Source organism: Felis catus, chromosome B2 (genome assembly GCF_018350175.1).
Source record: "Felis catus isolate Fca126 chromosome B2, F.catus_Fca126_mat1.0, whole genome shotgun sequence".
In the NCBI taxonomy this organism is placed as follows: domain Eukaryota; kingdom Metazoa; phylum Chordata; class Mammalia; order Carnivora; family Felidae; genus Felis; species Felis catus.
The window spans coordinates 50,409,302-50,432,835 of NC_058372.1; the positions used below are offsets into that span (position 1 = coordinate 50,409,302).

The window sequence follows — 23,534 nt, forward strand, 5'->3', positions numbered from 1 at the left end:
TTGTTGAGGATTTTTGCATCTATGTTCATCAGGGATATTGGCCTGTACTTCTCTTTTTTAGTGGTGGTGGTATCAGGGTAATGCTGGCCTCATAGAATGAATTTGGAAGTTTTTCTTCCTCTTCTATTTTTTGGAACAGTTTGAGGATGGATATTAACTCTTTAAATGTTTGGTAGAATTTGCCTATGAAGCCATCTGCTCTGGGACTTTTGTTGAAAGGTTTTCATTACTGATTAAATTTCTTTCAGCTTTCCTTCAATTTGCAGTTGTATTTATTTGAGTCCTTTCTCTCTCTCTCTCTCTCTCTCTCTCTTTCTCTTTCTCTCTTTGGTAAGTCTGGCTACAGGTTTATCAATTGTATGGATTTTGTTTTCAAAGAAGCAGCTCTTGGTTTCATTGATCTGTTCTATTTTTTTAGTTTCTATAACATTTATTTCTGCTCTAATCTTTATTATTTCCTTCCTTCTGGTTTTAGGTTTTGTTTGTTCTTTTTCTAGCTCCCTTATGTATAAGGTTGGGTTGTTTATTTGAGATCTTGAGGTGACCTGTATTGCTATAAACTTCCCTCTTAGAACTGCTTTTGCTGTATTCCAAAGGTTTTGGACTGTTGTGTTTTAATTTTCATTTGTTTCCATGTACTTTTTAATTTCTTCTTTTATTTCCAGGTTGATTCATTCATTGTTTGGTATTATGTTATTTAACCTCCCTGTATTTTGGTCTTTCCAGATTTTTTCTTGTGGTTGACTTCTAGTTTCATAGTGTTATGGTCAGAAACGGTATGGCTTCACTCTTCTTGCATTTGTTGAGTCTTGTTTTGTGGGCTAATATGTGATCTTTCCAGAAAATGTTCCTTGTGCACTTGAAAAGAATATTCTGCTGTTTTAGGATGGAATATTAGGGTATATCTGTTAAGTCTGTCTGTTCCAGTGTGTCATTCAAAACCATCTTTTTCTTTTTGATTTTCTGTTTAAATCTGTCCATTGGTATAAATGGGGTGTTAAAGTCCCTTCCTAGTATTCTATTATTGATTCGTTCCTTTATGTTTGCTATTATCTGTTTTATGTATTTGGGTGCTTCTGTGTTGGGTGCATAGATATTTACAATTGTTATATCTTCTTTTTGGATTCTCCCTTTAATATTATGCACTGTCCTTCTTTTGCTTTTGTGATAGTCTTTGTTTTAATGTCTAGTTTGTCCTACAGAAGTATTGCTACTCCAGCTTTCTTTTGACGTTTGTTAGCATGATAGATGTTTCTCCATCCCCTCGCTTTCAATCTGCAGGTGTCTTTAGGTGTCAAATGAATCTCTTGTAGGCAGCATATTGATGGGTCTAGTTTTTTTATCCATTCTGTCACCCTGTGCATTTTGATTGGAGTGTTTATTACATTCAAAGTAATTATTGATAAGTATTTATTGCCATTTTATATTTTCTTTGGTGGTTTCTGAAGATTTTTTTCAGATCCTTTTTTGTCTGTCCGATGGTTTGTTGGTTTTCTTAATGATATATTAGATTTCTTTCTCTTTATTCTTTATATATTTATTAGTGGTTTTTGACCTTTGATTACTATTAGGTTTGTTTATAACCTCTTCTGCATATAGCAGTCTGTATTAAGTTGATGGCCATTTGATTTTGAACCCATTTCTCTGGAGCATGGGGTGCTGGGGTTTGGTATAAGCAAGTTAGGTAGTAGGTGTCCACTCTGTGCTCTCCCCTGTTTGTTAGTCTGCCTCTTGCCCTTCTTCACAACCGGGGCTCCCTCCCCACTGCAGTGGCCACCATCTGTTTATCTTCCACACTGTGTGTAGCACTTCCTACTTTCTCCTGTGTGGCTTCTTCTTTATAGTTGTGGAGCTTGTTCTGCCAGTCTTCGGCTCAATTTCTGGAGTATTTAGGATGATTTGATAGTTATCTGGTTGTATTTGTGAGATGAGGTGATCCTAGAGTCCTCCCACTCTCTTGCCATCTTCCAGACTCTGAAGTGAGTCTCTTATAAGTCAGTCTCTTGTAGGCAGCATATAGGTGGTGGGTCTTTTATCCATTCACCACCCTGTATTTTCGGTAGAGCAATTAGTCCATTTACATTTAAAGTACTTGTTGTTAGGTATATTCTTATTGCCATTTTGTTAATTGTTTTGGGGTTTTTGTATTTTCTCTCTTTTTTCCTGTTTTCTTGCTCTCTTGTGATTGATGGCTTTCTTTAATGTTATGTTTGGATTCCTTACTCTTTATTTTTTGTGTGTCTATTATGGTTTTTTCACTTGCGGTTACCAGGGGGTTTGTATATCATATCCTATGTTTGTGCCAGTCTATATTAAATTGATAGTTATATAAGTTCAAATACTTAAAAAATTATTTTTATTTTTTTTTAACATTTATTTATTATTGAGAGACAGAGCATAAGCATGGGAGGGGTAGAGAGAGGGAGAGACACAGCATCTGAAGCAGGCTGCAGGCTCTGACTGTCAGCAAAGAGCCTGATGTTGGGCTCGAATTCACAAACCGCAAGATCATGACCTGAGCCGAAGTCAGATCCTTAACTGACTGAGCCACCCAGGCCCCCCAAGTTCAAACACTTTCTAAAAGCACTAAATCTTCATTCCCTGTCCCCTGCTTTTTGCATATGATGCCATATTTTACATCTTTTTAGTTTGTGTATCCCATGACTAATTTTTTTTATAGGTACGATTGATTTTATCACTTTTATTGTTTAACCTCCATTCTGGCTTCATAAGTGATTCATCTACTGCCTTAACTATATGTTTGCTTTTACTGTTGCATTTTTTTTCTATCAATATCTTCTAGTTATGGCCTTTCCTTTTCACTTAAAGGATTCTCTTTAACATTTGTTGTAAGGCTGGTTTAGTGGTGATGAATTTCTTTAACTCTTTTTTTTGTCTGGAAAACTCCTTATCTCTTCTATTCTGAGTAATAGCCTTGCTGAGTAGAGTGTTCTTGGTTGTAGGTTTTTCCCTTTCAGCACTTTTTTTTTTAATTTTTAATTTTTTAATTTTTTTTTTTTTTTTGAGAGAGAGCATGAGTGCAGGAGGGGCAAAGGACGAGTGAGAGAGAGAGAATCTCGAGAAGACTCTACACCCAGTGCAGAGCCTGATAAGAGGCTCAATCTCATGACCACAAGATCATGACTTGAGCCAAAATCAAGAGCTGGAGGCTTAATTGACTGAGCCACCCAGGCCCCCCTGCTTTCAGCACTTTGAATAGAGCATGCCCCTCCCTTCTAGCCTGTAAAGTTTCTGCTGAAAAATCAGTTGATAACCTTACGGGGTTTCTCTTGTATGTAACTGTTTTGTTTTGATGTTTTTAAGATTCTCTCTTCATCATTACTTTTTGCCATTTTTAATATGTGTCTTTGTGTGGACCTCCTTGGGTTCATCTTGTTGGGGCAATATGTGCTTTCTCGACCTGGATATCTGTTTTCCATTCCAGATTCGGGAACTTTTCAGCTATTATTCTTCAAGTAAGTTTTGTGTCTCTCTGTCTCCTTCTGGGACCCTTATAATGCAAATAATGTCACACTTGATGATGTTACAAAGGTCCCTTAACTATTCTCATTTTTTAATATTTTTCTTTTTTTCTGTTTGGCTTGGTTGCTTTTCATTACATCACTGACCCATTCTTCTGTGTCCTCTGATCTGCTGTTGATTCCCTTTAATGTATTTTGCATTTCAGTTACTAAGTTTTTCAACTCTTTTTTTTTTTTTTTTTTAATGTTTATTTTTGAGAGAGCGCACGCAAGCAGTGGGGGCTACAGAGAGAGAGGAAGACAGAGGATCTGAAGTAGGCTCTGCACTGACAGCAGAGAGCCCACTGCAGGGCTCAAACCCATGAACCATGAAATCGTGTCCTGAGCTGAAGTTGGACGCTTAACCGACTGAGCCATCCAGGCACCCCTGATTCATTCTTTTTTATATTTTCTATCTCTTGGTTGAAGTTCTTACTGAGTTCATCCACTTATAAGTCTGTTGAGTATCTTTATTTATTTATTTTCTAAGTACTTATATGAGAGAGAGACAGACAGATAGATGGTGCATGGGCAGGGGAGGGACAGAGAGAGACAGAGACGGAATCCAAAGCAGGCTCTAGGCTCTGAGCTGTCAGCACAGAGCCCGACGTGAGGCTTAAACTCACAAGCTGTGAGATCATGACTTGAGTTGAAGTTGGATGCTTAGTTGAGGTGCCCCTGTTGAGTATCTTTATGACCATTACTTTGAACTCTTTATTAGGCATATTGCTTATCTTGGTTTCATTTAGCTCTTTTTTTGGTGATTTTTGTCTTGTTCTTTCATTTGGGACATTTTTCTCTGTCTCCTCATTTTGTCTCTGTTTCTCTGTGTTAGGTAGGTCAGCTACATGTCCTAGTCTTGAAGTAGTGGCCTTGGGGAGCCTGAGTGGCTCAGTCAGTTGAGCATCCAACTTTGCCTCAGGTCATGATCTCACAATTCTCGGGCTTGGACCCCTGTGTCTGGCTCTGTGCTGACAGCTCAGAGCCTGCTTTGGATCCTCTGTCTCCCTCTCTCTGCCCGTCCCCTGCTGTGTGTGTGTGTGCGCGTGCGCTCTCAAAAAAAAACACATTAGGGGCGCCTGGGTGGCGCAGTCGGTTAAGCGTCCGACTTCAGCCAGGTCATGATCTCGCAGTCCGTGAGTTCGAGCCCCGCGTCGGGCTCTGGGCTGATGGCTCAGAGCCTGGAGCCTGTTTCCGATTCTGTGTCTCCCTCTCTCTCTGCCCCTCCCCCATTCGTGCTCTGTCTCTGTCTCAAAATAAATAAACGTTGAAAAAAAAAAATTAAAAAAAAAAAACATTAAAAAAAAAAGTAGTGGCCTTGTATAGAAGAGGTTCTGAGATGCTCTGTAGCTCAATCCTCTGGTCACCAGAACCAGGCAGTCCCATGAGTGTCCTCTGTGTGGGCTGTTTGTGCCCTCCTGTTGTGGCTGAGCTGTGATTGATATGGGCATGCTGATAGGTTGGACTGTTCCAGGTCCAGCTGGTTTCAGTAATCTGCTGTTTGCTATAGGTGCACTGGACGGGTTTTGCTCTTGGTGCTGTTAGATGCCCGACTGTAGCTGCTATAGACTTTACAGTTGGTGGAGTCAGTCTTCATGTTGGCTGTCTGCAATTAACTGCTACTGACAGCTGCAGGCACACCAAAGGGCACGGCTTCTCCCAGCACAGCCAGCTAAGATCCTGGCTGCAGGAATTGATGTGTTATTTTTGTGGGGTATCTCCCTCCATTCCCATGAAAGGAGTCACTTTGGAGGGGTGCTGGTCCTGCCCAGGGCTGCCTGCTGGCTGTAGCTATTTTCGACGAGAGAAAAATGTAACTATTTTCCACGGGAGGTCTATACGGAAATGCAGCTATGGGGCACACAAGTGTTAGGAAGGGAGACGGATAGTGTTAGAATTTGCTTCTTGCATGTCTCTAGGTCTTCAGACTGGGGGAGGGAAGAAAAATGGCACCCATTAGCACTTTTGTTCCAGGAGAACTCTCCTGCAGGTACCTGCACCTTTGGCACATGTCCTGGCATTAATTAATAAATACTTTCATGTATACCCTAGGCACTTTCAAAGTGCTGATTCTGTGTGATTTGCTGATAGGGTTTTTAGTGTGCTGGCCCTTTAAGGGTAGAGACTCATCCAGTAGCTCTCTAACTCTCCAGGAGTTAGGCCTCACGATTTTTAAAGCCAGATGTTATGAGGACTCATCTTCCCAGGGCTGGCAGTGCTTGCTGTGGGGTGATCCCCTTGCTCCTCTGTGCTTGCGATATCCCTCCTGTTAGAGGTTAATTACCCTGGGGATTTGGTTTCCAACTGTGTCTCTGTTCTTCCTACCCTTTTCAATGTGGCCTTCTCTCTCCAACTAGCTGTGGAAGATCTGTTCTGCATCTTCAGGTCATTTTTAGAATTAATTGCAGTAGATATACTTGTTGTCTTGGTGTGTCCATTAGAGGAGGTGAGCTCAGGATCCTCCCACTTACCATCTTCCACAAACAGCAGAACCAATTTATCCATCCCTTACTGCTACTTCTAGGTACTTTGGATGATACCCCCACTCCTCATGGGCTTCTTTCCTATAGGTACACTATCTTCATGAAACTCTTGTTGGTAATTTATGGACCCTGGAGTTTCACTTGGCCTCTCAGTTTATTAACAGAAACCCAAAAGAGGAAAACTTGTTCAAATGTTAACATTTGCAAAGATCTTAATGCAGTATTTTATAATATTCTACATTGAACAAAATATATACTACAATAATTATTTCCTTCTTCTGGAAAATTCTGAGTACTCATGTTGAAAATGACAATAATTGCTGTTATATAGTTTGATTTATGAGTTTAAAGTGTTCAAAACAAGCCATAACTCATGGTGCCTGGGTGGCTCAGTCAGTTAAGCGTCTGACTCTTGATCTCAGCTCAGGTCTTGATCTCAAGATTGTGAGTTCCAGCCCTGCATTGGGCTCCATGCTGGGTGTGGAGCCTACTTAAAAATAGAAAAAACAACAGAACAAAATATAAGGCATAACTCAAAACCCATCACCTTATAAAGATTGATGGATTTGACCACCTAAAAGTTAAAACCTATATGTAGAAGAGACATATATTCAAGAGAAATGATCAGCTAGAAAAACTATTTACCACATATAGGCAGATGATTGATACCCACTCTCAGTATATGGAACATCCTTATAAATTAGTAAGAGGGACACAAGATAGATATGAATGGATAGCTAATGGAAAAATAATACAAATAGCTATTAAATATTTGAAGAGATTATTGCTCTCATAGTTTTTAAAATACAAGTTAGATCTACACTGGTGTTTTCTTAAAACAATCAGATTGGTGAACAATGCCCATTGTTGTTCAGTCTTTGGAGAACACTTAACCAGTGCACATGACGTATAAACTGCTACAACTTTTTGGGGGGACAGACTAGCAAGATGGAACAAAATGAAAAACATACATTGCAGAAAATTAATCTTAAGAAAATAATGAGTAAACTGAGTACATACATATGTACAAAAATGTTTTTTACGGCAGTTTTATGAAAAAATTGAATAAAACCATAAATATCCATCACTTGTGTTAAGTAATGGTGAATTCAAATAGTGAAATACACTGTAGTCATTGAAAAGGATGGGGTAAATCCTTGTGCACTGAAATAGAAAAATGTTCATTGTAATTAGATAAATATATCTTACTGAATTTAAAACTTTTAATAACTTATATGAAATGTGTCATCTAATAGACATTCAGTGCTACTAAAGACTCTATAGGTTAGAGGTATATGTGTTTTGGGTTAGAAGTAGGAGGGTGGGAACTAAAACAGAATGGCAAGAAAAATTATTTTAAAAACATGTATTTTATATATGCCTCTTCAAAAAAAACTAGGAATAATATACACAGTCCTGTTGATAATGGTCTTCTTTGGGACAAGGGACATTGCCAGTTGGGTTCCCAGAGAGCAGACTTGAAGGTGGAGATTATGATGAGGGAGGTTTACTAGGGAGTGCTTTTGGGATCAACCCCTATGGAAGGGAGAGGGAGGGAAGAATTGGCCTTAGTCAATTCTGTAGTTCTCAGAATGGAGGAACCAGAGCCTTTCAGACTTAACAGCCATTGGTAGTCATTGGGTAGGGATTGCCTGGGAAGGGGTGTGATCTTGCTGAGACAATACCTGAAAGGGCTGACAGCTAGCTGGGGGCTGTTTCTGTATTAGTCCCAGTATTCGTCCCAGCAGGTGGGCTCATCAGTGCCTTCATTCCTAAAGGGATCTGGGCAGCACAGCAGTCTACCACAAATGGGAACTTCACTTTTTTTCTGTATTTAAAAATTCCTATTACATATATAAGAGAAAATAGTTCCTTTTTAAAAAAGAGAATGGCTATTGAAAGGTTTTAGGTTGAACTAGAGAATTTTTAACAGCACTTTTCATATCTAGTAGATGATGTATTCCAGGTTACAAGTGTTTGAAAGCTTCTAAGTTCAGCCCCTAGGTGATGGCCTCTCTTTTCAGCTCAACAGAATTTGGTTTTCTGATACCATTAGATTTTTCCTATATAGATAAACTTAGGTGACTCTTCATAATTTTTTTAAAGATTTAAGCAGAACATTATTTTAGAAAATAATGTGTCGAATGGATATTAGTAACTTAAAAGACCATGTTTTCTAGTCTTCTATTATTTATATGGAAATTGATGTTGGACCTGTTGATAAATTGTTCAGAGCTAAGCTACTCTTCCTTAATGAATCCTAAAGTACTTTTTCCTTCCTTAGGCACAACTCCAGATGTTTCGAGCTCAGTGGATGTTTGAACTTGCTCCAGGTGTAGGCTCTAGCAATTTAGAAACTCGGCCTTGTAGAGCAGCAGCAAAAGGCTCTTTACTGAAAGCAGACACCAAAGGAAAGCAAGAACTGGCAAAGGAAGAAAAGTTAAGTATTATGGACATTGTGACAAAGTAACTTTTTTTTCCAGTTGCACATGAGAATTTGCGTGGTCTTAAGCAAGTGATCATTATAGTTGTGTTCTGGTGAAATAAGCACATAACTTATAATTATAACAAAACTTTTCCTCATGTGTGAAAGTATACCAGTATGTCCATCCTTCACTTCTGCTTCTAGGTACTTTGGATGATACACCATTCATGGGCTTCTTTCTGGAGGTATACTATGTTTGTGGAACTGTCATTGGCAATTTATAGATCCCTGAGATCCATTTGGTCTCTAAAAGATTGATGCCTCTGAATTTATTAGCAGAAGCACTAAAAGAGAAAAAACTTGTTCAAATGTTAATACCTTTGCAAAGGTCTTAATGTGGTATTTTGTTAAAATTTGTGTTGAATAGATGTATAATGATGCATTAATTATTTCCTTATTCTGGAAAATTTTGAAAGTGCTCACACTGAAAAAATTTTGAATGCTGCTACTTATGTGAACTAGGCACAGCACACTTTCCATTTTTCCTATTCCATAGAGGCTATCATCTTTATATCAATTTTTCTTACAAGTGATTTGCCAGTAAATAATTGAAATTACCATGATAACTAAAAACATCCATATTTGTTTTGTTTTTTTATTTTGAAACAGTTACAGAAACAGGTATAGGGAGGTCCCGTGTTGGTGACATCTTACATAGCTATAGTACAATATCAAAAACTAGGAAATAGACGTTGGTTCAATGCACAGAGCTTATTCAGACCTCTCAAATTTATAAGCACTTCTTTGTATGTATGTATGTAAATAGTTCTATGCAGTTTTATTACATGTGTGGCTTCCTTTAATCACCACCATGATCAAGATAAAGAACTGTTGGCACCACAGGGCTCTGTCTGTCAACACCTTTATAGTTGTACCCTTCCGTCCCCCCCTCCCTGACCATTCATAACCCCTGGCAATCACTAATCTCCATTCCTATCATTTTGATACTCAAAAAATATTGTATAAATGGAATCATCTAGTATATAACCTTCTGAGGTGGGCTTTTTTCACTCAGCATAATTCCCCTGAGATCTATCCACGTTTATGTGTAACGGTAGTTTGTTCCCTTTTTTTGCTCAGTAGTATTGCATGGTATGGTATACCCCAATTTGGTTATTCATCGGCTGAAGGACATTTGGGTTGTTTCTAGTTTTTGGCTATTAATAGAGCAGCTATGAATATTCATGTACAGGTTTTTGCATGAATGTAAGTTTTCATTTTTCTGGCCTAACAGTGCAATTGCTGGGTTGTATGGTAAGTGCCTGTTTGATTAAAAGAAACTGCCCAGTTGTTTTCTAGGGTGTCTGTACCATTTTATGTTCCCTGCAGCAATGTATGAGTGGCCCACGGTCTCCACATCCTTGTCAGCCCTTGGTGTTGTCGTTACTTTTTAGTTTTAGCTATTCTGATAAGTATGTAGTGATACTTCATTGTGATCTTAATTTGTATTTCCCTGATGGCTAATGATGTTGAATACCTTTTCATGTGCTGTTTGCCATCTTTATATCCTCTCTGTACAATATGTTGTCTTTTCTAATTGTATTGCTTGTGTTTTGACTGTTAAGTTTTTGAGGGTTCTTTATGCATTCTAAATACAGTCCTTTGTTGAATACGTGGCTTTTAAATGCTTTCTCTCAGCTTGTAGCTTGTATTTGCATCCTCAGGGTATTTCACAGAGCAAAAGTTTTTAATTTTGATGAGATCCAGTTTATCAACCTTTCCTTTTATGGATTATGCTTTGGGAATTCAGTATAAGAACTCTCTGCCCAGCCATAAATCTCCAAGATTTTTTTTTCCCTAAAAGTTGAAAGTTTTATATTTTACCTTTAGGTCTGTGATCCATTTTTGAGTTCTTTTTTTTTTTTTTTTTTAATTAAAAAAATTTTTTTTAGAGACAGAGCATGAGCAGGGGAGGGGCAGAAAGAGGGGGAGACACAGAATCTGAAGCTATCAGCACTGAGCTATCAGCTCTGAGCTATCAGCACAGAGCCCGACGCGGGGCTTGAACTCACAGAGCGTGAGATCATGACCTGAGCTGAAGTTGGACGCTCAACTGACTGAGCCACCCAGGCGCCCCTTGAGATAATTCTTATGTAAGATGTGAGGTTTAAGTCACAGTTCATTACTTTGCCTGTGGATGTCCAATTGTTCTGGCACTATTTGTTGGAAAGACTGCCCTTCTGCCATGCATACTCATTTTTTTTAGTATTAAATAAAGTGGCTTTAATTAATTAATTTATTATCTTTTGTTTTATTTTTTTATTTTTTTAGATTTATATCCAGATTAGTTAGCATCTAGTGCAACAAAGATTTCAGGAGTAGATTCCTTAGTGCCTCTTACCCGTTTAGCCCATCCCCCCTCCCACAAGCCCTCCCATAACCCTGTTTGTTCTCCGTATTTATGAGTCTCTACTGTTTTGTCCCCTCCCTGTTTTGTTTTGTTTTTTTAATTTTTTTTTTTAACGTTTATTTATTTTTGAGACAGAGACAGAGCATGAACAGGGGAGGGGCAGAGAGAGAGGGAGACACAGAATCCGAAACAGGCTCCAGGCTCTGAGCTGTCAGCACAGAGCCCGACGCGGGGCTCGAACTCACGGACCGTGAGATCATGACCTGAGCCGAAGTCAGACGCTTAACTGACCAAGCCACCCAGGCGCCCCAACCCTCCCTGTTTTTATATTATTTTTGTTTCCCTTCCCTTATGTTCATCTGTTTTGTCTCTTAAAGTCCTCTTATGAGTGAAGTCGTAGGATATTTGTCTTTCTCTAATTTCGCTTAGCATAATACCCTCCAGTTCCATCCATGTATTTGCAAATGGCAAGATTTCCTTCTTTTTGATTGCCGAGTAATACTGCATTGTATATATATACCACATCTTCTTTACCCATTCATCCACTGATGGACATTTGGGCTCTTTCCATTCTTTGGCTGTTGTTGATAGTGCTGCTATAAACATGGGCGTGCATCTGTCCCTTCGAAACAGCACACCTGTATCCCTTGGATAAATACCTAGTAGTGCCATTGCTGGGTTCTGGGTAGTTCTATTTTTAGTTTTTGGAGGAACCTCCATATTGTTTTCCAGAGTGGCTGCATCAGCTTGCATTCCCACATGCATACTCATTTTTAATACAGACTTTCAAAAATTGCATTTCACTATTTTTATAGGCTCGAGAACTCTTCCTAAAAGCGGTAGAAGAAGAACAGAATGGAGCTCTCTATGAAGGTAAAACTCAGGGCCCAGGATCATATGGTCATGACATTTCTGAATAACAGCTCTTATTGACCAATTCTTTTTTTAACTAGACTATATTTGGTATATAAACATCAGTCACCTTATATTTGAAATTGTTTTTTAACAAATCAAAACTAAAAATTATATTTCTGTGTAACCTTTTTCCAGAATATTGCTGTGACACATCATCATATTGGTCTACATTTAGGTTTTACTCTTTATTAATTCTTCATTATTAAAGTCTTAAAAATAATTGTTTCTCATTTAAAAACAGGGTATTCTATTATGGAAGAAAATGACTTCAGAGGAGGAGAATATAAAGGATAGTTTCAAGAACCTATCTTCTAATTTACATTTACACAAAGGAATAATTGTCAGCTTTAATTGTCTCTTTTATTAATCCATTAGAAATGCATAAATAAAGTGATGGGGCATTTTACTGTATTAGGCATGTAAGTAGGCTTCCATTTTGTGAAAGTAAAGCTGATAATTGGGGTGTGGGAAAGATGCTTTGCTTTAATCATTTGAAAATGCCCCCAAAATAACATTTTCAGGATTATTGCATTTTATTTGCACATTTCATCTAGCGATATTTTTACCCTGAGATATTAAAAGAGCCCAAATGGTGAAAGCCCTCTACAGTCTTCATTAGTTTGTGAGAGTCCCATTTCCACTTAGTGTATAGTAATTCACCCCCAGTGATAGAACACAGCAGAATATATTGAATTGAATAGACTCCATCTAAGGGAAAAAGAGCTGGTAGCTTTTGAAGTCTCAAGTTCTGTTGGTATAGCTTTGTGGGAGGGATTACTAAGTATTACAGCTCTAAACCACCTGGCCAGGAACTTCATAAAAAAGTAGCTTTTAAAGGTTATTTAGCTAAATAATAGCTTGATTAAAGGAAGTTGGATTTGAAGGTTAAATTCAAAAAAACCTCTTTATTCTACCTAGTAGGAAGCATTTGATTATCCTTAACTCTGCAACCTAGAAAGCAAAGGTTGCTTAAAAGTGTTTTTCTTGGGGCTACAACAATTGCTTTTTCAAAGCCCAAGAAAGACAACCACTTAAGATCACTTCTAACAATGCTTAAGAGGCTGAGGGAAAAGGTGGGAAGGGCTAAAAGCAAAGAGTGAAATACAGCATCCTTAAGCCTGTATAATGTGTTAGCTTTAGAAAAAGGAAAGGTTACTTCTGAGTAGTGAGGTTTGGAAATAAGTTTGTTCACTGAACTATTGCATACAGAAAAAAAGGAATTTGGCTCTTTGTAAAGAAAGTTACCAAATTAAACCACAGTTACAGGTAAAGGAAATGACAAAAATGTGCGGTCATAGCTAATTTAGCTTTATTTCTTCTTTTAGCCATCAAGTTTTATCGTAGGGCTATGCAACTTGTACCTGATATAGAGTTCAAGATTACTTATACCCGGTCTCCAGATGGTGATGGCGTTGGAAACAGCTAGTGCGTATATAATTCGATAGACAGTAATACATAGAGTTTGTTAAAGTTAAGCGTCTTTGCCCTGTTGACTCTTAACATGATAAGAAGATGGTGGTAATTCTGTTGAATTATATAGTCTTTAGTATAAAGACTTGTTTATACAGTTGTAGAATTTTTTTTAGATAGGGAAATACTAAGATTAAAATATAGAAATGCACATTTTAAGCAGATATAACGAAGACAAGGTAACAAGAGTTTTTTGTTTTGTTTTTTAAGTAAAACCAGTGATTATTGAAAGTAAATTAAAAGACACATCAGCTTTCTGAAACCTGTTTTAAAAAGTCAAACCTATTAAAATGTAACAGGCCAAAGTTGACAAAATGTTAATAATCGTCGAAATTGGGTGATGTGTACACGGGATTTCATCAAACTAGTCTTTCTCCTTTTTTATATGTTAGAAGCTATACATTTTTTTTTAAAAGTTTTTCATTTTATTAAGAAAATGCTGAATTATAACAGGACTTTATTATTCTTTTAAGGTGTCTAGGAGGACATTGAGACTGTAACATTTGCTTAAAAGCACAGGTACAGGAAAGAAACTGTTTCTTTGGACAGATGCCACTTGCAGGAAAGTCATGAAGTGGCATTGATAGTTTTATATGGACAGAGCTCAAGAGAATTTTAAACCAGTACTTTTGAAGCTATTTGCAAAACAATTCTATAAAACTGTTTTGGCTTAATCCATCTCTAAAAGCTTAATTTGCTGAAATGAGAAGGGAGGAGTGTCTGTACCCAAGAGAGAATGTCAGGTTTTTGTTTCTGTTTTTTAACTTGTTTTATTTTTTTATTTTTTTAAATTTACATCCAAATTAGTTAGCATCTAGTGCAACAGTGATTTCAGGAGTAGATTCCTTAGTGCCCCTTACCCATTTAGCCCATCCCCCCACGCACAACCCCTCCAGTAACCCTGTTTGTTCTCCATATTTATAAATCTCTTCTGTTTTGTCCCCCTCCCTGTTTTTATATTCTTTTTGTTTCCCTTCCCTTATGTTCATCTGTTTTACCTCTTAAAGTCCTCATATGAGTGAAGTCATATGATTTTTGTCTTTCTCTAATTTCGCTTAGCATAATACCCTCCAGTTCCATCCCCATAGTTGCATATGGCAAGATGTCATTCTTTTTGATTGCCGAGTAATGCTCCATTGTATATATATATCACACCTTCTTTATCCATTCATCCATCGATGGACATTTGGGCTCTTTCCATACTTTGGCTATTGTCGATAGTGCTGCTATAAACATGGGGGTGCACATGTCCCTTCGAAACAGCACACCTGTATCCCTTGGATAAATGCCTAGTAGTGCTATTGCTGGGTCCTGGGTAGTTCTATTTTTAGTTTTTTTTTTTTTTTTTTTTTAACGTTTATTTATTTTTGAGACAGAGACAGAGCATGAACGGGGGAGGGTCAGAGAGAGAGGAAGACACAGAATCTGAAACAGGCTCCAGGCTCTGAGCAGTCAGCACAGAGCCCAATGCGGGGCTTGAACTCATGGACTGCGAGATCATGACCTGAGCCGAAGTTGGAAGCTTAACCGACTGAGCCACCCAGGTGCCCCTATTTTTAGTTTTTTGAGGAACCTCCATACTATTTTTTTTTTTTTTAATTTTTTTTTCAACGTTTATTTATTTTTGGGACAGAGAGAGACAGCATGAATGGGCGAGGGGCAGAGAGAGAGGGAGACACAGAATCGGAAGCAGGCTCCAGGCTCTGAGCCATCAGCCCAGAGCCCGACGCCGGGCTCGAACTCACGGACCGCGAGATCGTGACCTGGCTGAAGTCGGACGCTTAACCGACTGCGCCACCCAGGCGCCCCTCCTCCATACTATTTTTCAGAGTGGCTGCACCAGAATGTCAGGTTTTTAAAATGAGCAATACACAGGAAAATCATGTTTTGGTAATGATTATTATATTACCTCTGTCATGAAATAATTAAGTTCCCCTTATGGACGATATACTTATTGCCACTGTTTTTTTAACTGCTTTACAGTATTAACACACAGGCTTTGGATATTAAAAACATCCGAATGAAGTCAGTCTTTTTTTTTTTTTTTTAAATTTTTTTTTTCAACGTTTATTTATTTTGGGGGCAGAGAGAGACAGAGCATGAGGGAGGGGCAGAGAGAGAGGGAGACACAGAATCGGAAACAGGCTCCAGGCTCTGAGCCATCAGCCCAGAGCTCGACGCGGGGCTCGAACTCACGGACCGCGAGATCGTGACCTGGCTGAAGTCGGACGCTTAACCGACTGCGCCACCCAGGCGCCCCCGAATGAAGTCAGTCTTAATTGTGTGTTTGAACTTTGAAGCTAATAGTATATTGTTCACCAAGTGAGAGTTACCAGTGTGAAATAGTTCATATTCAAAATGAGTCATTTGGACTTTTTTAAACCGTCTTTAAACTCAGGTGGTCATTTAGACCTAGCTCTTAGCCAGTTTTATGAATAGGTATAGGTGCTGTTAAGAAAGGTTGCCTTAAAACATGAAAGAAGCATTTCTTTTCTGACCCATCCCTTTCTGCAAGCCCATATGCAATGAAGGTTTTTTAAAGATACAGTTGTTTTTTTGTTTTCTTACTGATCTAGTAATCCCTGAAAGTCTCTTTCCTGGCTTTGTTTTGGTTTCTTGCCTTCCCTGAAATGTCAGTAGAGAAGCCTTTGAGTCCATCTGGCCTCAACCACACGTGCCTTTGTGGGTATTATAATAAACCTTTCCTGGTCTTTTGACTTCACTCTTCCTCTAGGCCTTTTTGTAGTCTGATCACTTTTAGGGTTAATTTCAGCAAAAATGGAAAGCTAGAGGTTTTTTTTTTCTTTTCCCAGAACTCTAAACTGCACATTTGTTTATGTTGGTAGATGATTTGTGGACCCTGCTAAGATTTTTTTAAATTACATATTTTCCTCTCTTAAGGTAGGGTGATAAGGCACATCTGTTACAAAACCCTTGGTAAGTAAGTACCACAGATGACATCTGTATGTTTGATTTTTATCCAGTTAGAATGGAGTATAGTCATACTAGTATGGAATATATTTACACAAGTTTTTTTTAATCATTTGAAATGATCTTTTTCACTAATTCAAGAAATCCAATAAAATAGACTAAATGTCAGTAATTGTATCCCAAATTCTAGTTCTTTTTTTTTTTCTTTTTATTTATTTATTTTGAGAGAGAGATGGAGACAGCATGAGTTGGGGAGGAGCAGAGAGAGAGGGAGACAGAGAATCCCAAGCAGCCTCTGCACTGTCAGAGCAGAGCCCATCATGGGCTCGAACTCACAAAACTGTGAGACCATGACTTGAGCTGAAACCAAGCAGACGTTTAACTGACTGAGCCACCCATGCGCGCCCCCGCCCCTCTGAATTCTAGTTCTTCCTGGGTGAGAATGAAAATTGCTTTTTCCTTCAAAAGACTGGGTATGATACTCCTCTGCAAGGCAGAATAAACTTTTTTCAAATCAAAAAAGTAGTTAAGATAGTTTACTTTTAGATGACTTTTTCTGAAGCAGATTTTAAAACTACTATGAAAACTCAGTTTCTGAGCTCTGTTGTGGACTGAGGCACTTAGTTTATTCACCTCCCTCCTTTTTCAGCATGGAAGATAATGATGACGACAGCAAGATGGCAGACCTCTTGTCCTGCTTCCAGCAGCAGCTCACGTTTCAGGAGTCTGTGCTCAAATTGTGCCAGCCTGAGCTGGAGAGCAATCAGACTCACATATCAGGTATGAGTTCAAGGTTGTTAGAACTCCGCGAGGCACACTTTCACCAGAGATTTAAGGTTTCCAAACTTACAAGGTCAGATAACTTGCCAGGTAATTGCTTTAGTTAAAGATATGTTGGGAGAGCTAGTTACAATTACTGTTTGCAAAACCTCAAGTAGAAAGCAGTTTGTAGCACAATTCAAGGAGGTCCAACTTGGTTCAATGAAGATCTAAGAGGGTGTTGAAGCAGTCCAAGAAAATTAGAGGAATATTGGTGTCACCAGGCATTTTAGCCTGAGATAGGTACACGTTCAAAAAATGAATGTTTTTCTTTTCATATGTTAAATGTTATTTAATTAGTTATGGGATTTTCCAGATTCAAGGAGGTGAAAATAAGTTTTTAGTGTTAGTGAATGGAATATGGATTGTGTGTGTGTGTGTGTGTGTGTGTGTGTGTGTGTGTGTGTGTGTATCAGACTATTTTTCTAACACTTGTATTTTAATATATCTTGGTGGTAAAATGATCCTTTGAGGGAAAGGGTGCTCTATAAAGGTGACTTTTGATTCGCTTCATAGTGAAAAAAAACAAAGATTTGTGTCTTGATGTTAGAAACCATTATTGCTTTTGGATAATTAAATACACGCGTGCACAGCTCTGAGCAGTACTAAGGGTGTGATTCACAAATGTGTGGGAGTACGGAGAGCTACCTGCACCGAGAATGAGATGGTAAAATAACAGAGTCGCCGAACGGTTGGTTTTCTTTTGCAGTGCTGCCAATGGAGGTCCTGATGTACATCTTCCGATGGGTGGTGTCTAGTGACTTGGATCTCAGATCATTAGAGCAGTTGTCACAGGTGTGCAGAGGATTCTATATCTGTGCCAGGTACTTCACCTGTTTTAAAACAACTTGGGCAGTGGTGAAAAAAAATTACGGTCTTTTGCCGGTTTTGATAAAAAACTTGATTGATGTTCTGGGTAAAAATTGAGAATGAACAGTTTGGCCTAAGTTGTATTTGTGTGATTTTCTCAAACCACTTAGCATTTAAAGGTAGAAGGCACTAGGTTTCCAGAGTATAGACTATTACGTAGAACAGAGGTAGCCACACACATTACTTCCACAGGGTAGTTTGCATGCTAGTCTCGCTGATTTGGAAAAGAAATTGCACTAGAAAAATAAGCTCAAGTCATTTTCAGAATAACTCTAAACCCATTAAGTGATAATGATTTAGGGGTACCTGGGTGGCTCAGTTGGTTGAATGTCTGACTTTGACTCAGGTCATGATCTTGTAGTTCACAGGTTCGAGTCCTGTGTCAGGCTCTGTTCTGACAGCTCAGTCTGGAGCCTGCTTTGGATTCTGTGTCTCCCTCTGTCTGCACCTCCCCTGCTGGCTCTCTCTCTCTCCCTCAAAAATAAATAAAAAAATTGAAAAAAAATTTTAAGTAATGATTTAAACTTAGATTGCACTAGAACTTTCTTTTGGCCCATTAAAAGTTATTCTATACTTTTATTTTTTAATGTTTATTAATTTTGAGGTGGGGGAGGAGCAGACAGGGAGAGAGAGAATCCCAAGCAGGCTCCACTTTGTGATGCTATGTGGGACTCCATCTCATGACGTTGAGATCATGACCCAAGCCAATATTGAGAGTCTGATGCTCACCGGCTCCACCCTGAACATGGAGCCTGTTTGGAATTCTCTCTCTCCTTCTCTCCCTCTGCCACTCCCCTTCGCGCAGTCTCTCTTCTCAAAATAAATAATTAGCATTAAAAAAAAAAAAGAAGAATCGGACGCTCAATGTACTGAGCCACCAGGCACCCCCATCCTATACTTTTAAAATATTGCTACATAAAGAATAATCCTAGCTTAGTATAAAATTATTTGAGATTGGTCATCTTTCATGGATATCTTACATAAAAATACATACTTTGTCCTTAGCATCTAGAAGTTTTTTATAACTTCTTAAACTTCATTATTTTTTAACAGCCTAATTTCATTTGGAATCTTGTATTTTGGGTAAAATGTTTGAATTGCCTGATGCCTTTGTTTTTTGGTGATTCTGTGTGCTATTCCATTTAACAAATTCTTATTAAACAAGTAGATTTCAGTTTTGAAATTGGAGTCTCTAGAACTGTTAATCTATTAACTTTTTAAAAAATTATATTATAGGGGCACCTGGTTGGCTCAGTCGGTTAAGCATCCAACTTCAGCTCAGGTCATGATCTCACAGTTCGTGGGTTCGAGCCCCATGTGGGGCCCTGTGCTGGCAGCTTGGAGCCTGGAGCCTGCCTTGGATTCTGTGTCTCCCTCTCTCCCTGCCTCTCCCACACTGTCGCTCTCTCTCTCAAAAATAAATAAACATTAAAAAAATTATAAAGGGAATTTTCAGAGATAAAACTTCTGTGTGTTTTCATAAAATAAAAATAATCATAAAAAGAAAAAATTGGGGAGGTAGTTAATCCTTTTTTGCAGCCCGGCTCAGATACAAGTAGTTTTTTACATCTTTAAAACTGAATATTTCAAGTTACAGATAGAGTTAAAGTATTTTGAGCTGTATCAGAATCCTGTTAATATTCAGTATATCTTTTGCTTAGTTTTTCTACACTAACCCCATAACAGTCTTGTTGGTGCTGCCTTAAAAGTAGACCTCCAGTCTGACCATTTCACCCTTCTCCAAGTACCCTTCTTGGTCAGCCACAGTTATACCTGGTCTGAGTTACGGCAGTGGCCTGCTTCCACTGTGACACCCCTAGAGCATATTTTCCAGACTACCAGAGTGATCTTTTAAAAGCATAAGTCTGGGCACCTGGGTGGCTCAGTTGATTAAGCATCCAACTCTTGGTTTCAGCTAGGGTCATGATCTCATGGGTTGTGACTTTGAGCCCCACATCAGGCTCTGCACTGACAGTGTGGAGCCTGCTAGTGCTTCTCTCTCTCCCCATCTCTCTGCCCCCTGCCCATGCTTTCTCTCTCTCAAAATAAACCTAAATTGGAAAAAAACCCCAAAAACCTGTAAAAGTATTAAATCATACTCAGAGCTCTTCAGTGGCATCTGTCTCACCTAAATAGCCTGCAAGCTGTTACCTCCCCTGCCCCTGACTGCCTCTCTAATCATGTAGTCTGTTAACCTTGCTTAGTTTGCTGTAACCTCATGGTCCTTGTTGAGTGTGCCTGTCACACTCCTACCCAAGGGCCTTGCACTTGCTGTGGCTTCTGCCCAGGGTTCTTTCCCGGCCACTATATCTGAAATTGTCTCTATTTCCCCACTACATTTCTTGTCTGTTTACCCTGCTTCATTTTTTCTTACACTGGACACACTACCTGAAACTTTTTTGTTTTCTTAGTTTTGTTTGCTTTCCCACCAATAAACCAGCAGGGCCTTAGCCGTGTCTATCAGTCTATCTCCAGAACCCAGACAGTGACTTGTAGGAGCTCAACAAGTTCTTGCTGAATAGAAGATGATTGCTAGTAGCAGAGATATTTCTTGTATCTGCATAGATGGACTTAGCCTTTTTTATAAATTGATGTTATGTTTTATCACCTAGAGACCCTGAAATATGGCGTTTGGCCTGCTTGAAAGTTTGGGGCAGAAGCTGTGTTAAACTTGTTCCATACACATCCTGGAGAGAGATGTTTTTAGAAAGGCCTCGTGTCCGGTTTGATGGTAAGTTGAACTCTTTAGAACTGAGAAGAAATAGTGGTCTGTCCTGCTGATTTTGATAAATACATAGTCTTCATTTTCTGTAACAGACGTAAGTCCTCTGATCATATTTAAAGGAAACCACAATAAAATTAAAACTAGAAACATGTTATGTGCTTGTAACTATAAAATTTTTGTGGTCCTACTTAAAAAAAAACAACTTTCTTTTTTATAGGAGTGTATATCAGTAAAACGACATATATTCGTCAAGGGGAACAGTCTCTTGATGGTTTCTATAGAGCCTGGCACCAAGTGGAATATTACAGGTACAACTGTAGTAAACTGAGTGAGTGAAAAATTCTCTCTCTCCAAGTATTAGTTCATTAGTTAGTAGGAAGCTGTTCTCTGTGGCTTTTGCATTTATCTATAGAATGACCCTCAGTATTTTTATCCAGTATTATAATAGGACCTACACTTGAAGAACTAATAGGTTAATGCACATGATTTAATTCCTCCTAGCCTCTAAATCTAAGAATCGTTTTATGTTTTTCTTTTCTTAAATTTTTTAAAGTTTATTTATTTATTTTGAGAGAGACAGAGACAGTGTTAGGAGAGAGAGAGAGACCATCTCAAGCAGACTCTACACAGCACAGAGCCCGATGTGGAGCTTGAACTCAAGAAACCATGAGATCATGACCTGAGCTGAAATCAAGAGTCAGACACTTAACCAACTGAGCTACCCAGGTGCCCCAGAATTGTTTTATGTTTTAGAGTTCTTGTTTTTTGCTTTTGGTGTACTCATTCATTTGCCTTTTCACATAGCTTTTGCTATTATTCAGCTTTACTATCCATCAGATGTTATCGCCTTTGAGAAATAAGTAGACCTGGGGCACCTGGGTGACTCAGTTGGTTAACCGTCCTACTTTAGCCCAGGTCATGATCTCGTGGTTCATGAGTTCGAGCCTCACATCGAGTTCTCTGCTGTCAGTGCAGAGCCTGCTTTGGATCCTCTGCCCCCCTCTCTATCTCTGTCTCCCACCTTGCACTCTCTCACTCTCTTAAAAATAAATAAACATAAAAAAGAGAAATAAGTAGACTTGTTAACTACTGTGTATTATCATTAGAGCTCACTTTTGATATTAATTAGTGCTTTAGGAAAAGTGCTTTAATAGAGGAATATTTTTATTCAAGAGTAAAACTGAAAGTTAAACAGTTCCCTCTGAGAAAGATAATAAAATGCCTTCACTTCTATTGTGCTGGCCTCACAGGTTGTCAGTAGTGTTTGTTTTAATGATGTTTTGCCAGTTTTTGACCCATGGTATTTCTGTTTTGATTTCACAGCAGAGAACAGGTTTAGGGCTAGAAAACAAGGACATGTTTTATACTTTGTGTGTGTGTGGTGTTTTTTGGTGTTCTTTTTCTTTTTACACAGGTACATAAGGTTCTTCCCTGATGGCCACATGATGATGTTGACAACCCCTGAGGAGCCTCAGTCCATTGTTCCTCGTTTAAGAACTAGGAATACCAGGTAGTATTTTTCTGTAGTTCTCTATCCAGCCCACATTTTATATGGATACCTGCAGGTTAATGTCATCCAGTGCTTCCTTAAGTTAGTACTGCATGATTAAAACAGCACTCTGCAAGAGCCCTTGTGAACAATACTAATTCCTGGGCATCGCTCTAGAGAGGACAGTTCAGTAGGTCTTTGGAACCTTACCAAACTAGGTTTATTCACATCCTAGTTGATTCTTCTAGGGCAAGTTGAGTAGCTACTATTGTAATATATTACTTCCTAGGTTATTTAAATACATACAATAACTGATTAATGGACTTAACTTGTATTTTTTAATTTTTAGAACTGATGCAATTCTACTGGGTCATTACCGCCTGTCACAAGATACAGACAATCAGACCAAAGTATTTGCTGTGATAACTAAGAAAAAAGAAGAAGTGAGTATACAAGGTGGAATTGGCAGTTCTCTCTTCATTTCAGTACCCTACTCATTTAAGAATTCTTGATTAGAAAGGATAAGAAAATTGTGTTTTAGGGGCGCCTGGGTGGCTCAGTCAGTTAAGCCTCCGACTTCGGCTCAGGTCATGATCTCACGGTCTGTGAGTTCGAGCCCCGCGTCAGGCTCTGTGCTGACAGCTCAGAGCCTGGAGCCTGTTTCGGATTCTGTGTCTCCCTCTCTCTCTGACCCTCCCCTGTTCATGCTCCGTCTCTCTCTGTCTCAAAAATAAATAAACGTTAAAAAAAATTTTAAATAAAAAGAAAATTGTGTTTTATAATTTATACATTTCACAAAATGTATGTTGACTTATAGCATCTCTTTAAACAGAGCTGGAAGGTTTTCTAAAATGGGTATTTTGAATTATGGATTTGCTTGTTTTTCTCTAAATGATTTCTTGTTCTAGTCCAGGCTTTTTACATATGAAAATGTAAACCCAAAATATCCTATGAAATAGCTAGTAAAATCATACCTGAATATGTTTTTAGCTGTTCTCATTTTGAATCATAAGGGATTTTATTCTTAAGTTAGCTCACACAGATGATCCTTTCTCAAGGATACTTTTACAGAGAATTTCAATTTTTTAAGTTTATTTTGAGAGACAGAGAACATGAGCAGGGGAGGGGCAGAGAGAGGGAGAGGAGGAGCATCCCAAGCAGGCTCCTCACTGTTGGCGCAGAGCCTGATGTGGTGCTCGAACTCATGAACCATAAGATTGTGACCAGAGCCAAAATCAAAAGTTGGATGCGAAACTATCTCAGCCACCCAGGAACCCCGAGAATCAATCAGTTTATACTGGAAATAAGCTAATTTCCTTCTTCCTGTGTTTATATAAGGAAAAAAATGCCAAGCAAATGTGACTATTGAATTATTACATTCCAGATTACTTTTAACTGTCTTTGATACATTGAAGGCCTAATTTTTTTCACAACTTTTCTCCATATGCGTTTTTCAGTCCTGGTTTTAAAAATGTA

At 38.5% G+C, this 23,534-nt stretch overlaps 1 protein-coding gene across 2 annotated transcripts in view; it reads left to right on the plus strand.

Annotated features, from left to right (window-relative positions):
* The window catches only part of FBXO9 (F-box protein 9), a 46,636-nt gene that overhangs the window by 11,388 nt on the left and 11,714 nt on the right, over positions 1-23,534 (plus strand). For both annotated transcript variants that reach the window (XM_045057652.1, XM_019830726.2), the window contains exons 3-11: positions 8,289-8,444; positions 11,655-11,712; positions 13,080-13,179; positions 16,805-16,935; positions 17,684-17,798; positions 20,457-20,575; positions 20,787-20,877; positions 21,984-22,079; positions 22,408-22,501. In XM_045057652.1, coding sequence (XP_044913587.1) covers positions 8,301-8,444; positions 11,655-11,712; positions 13,080-13,179; positions 16,805-16,935; positions 17,684-17,798; positions 20,457-20,575; positions 20,787-20,877; positions 21,984-22,079; positions 22,408-22,501 — 948 coding nt within the window. In that variant the 5' untranslated portion in view covers positions 8,289-8,300. The remainder of the gene's footprint in view (positions 1-8,288; positions 8,445-11,654; positions 11,713-13,079; positions 13,180-16,804; positions 16,936-17,683; positions 17,799-20,456; positions 20,576-20,786; positions 20,878-21,983; positions 22,080-22,407; positions 22,502-23,534) is intronic.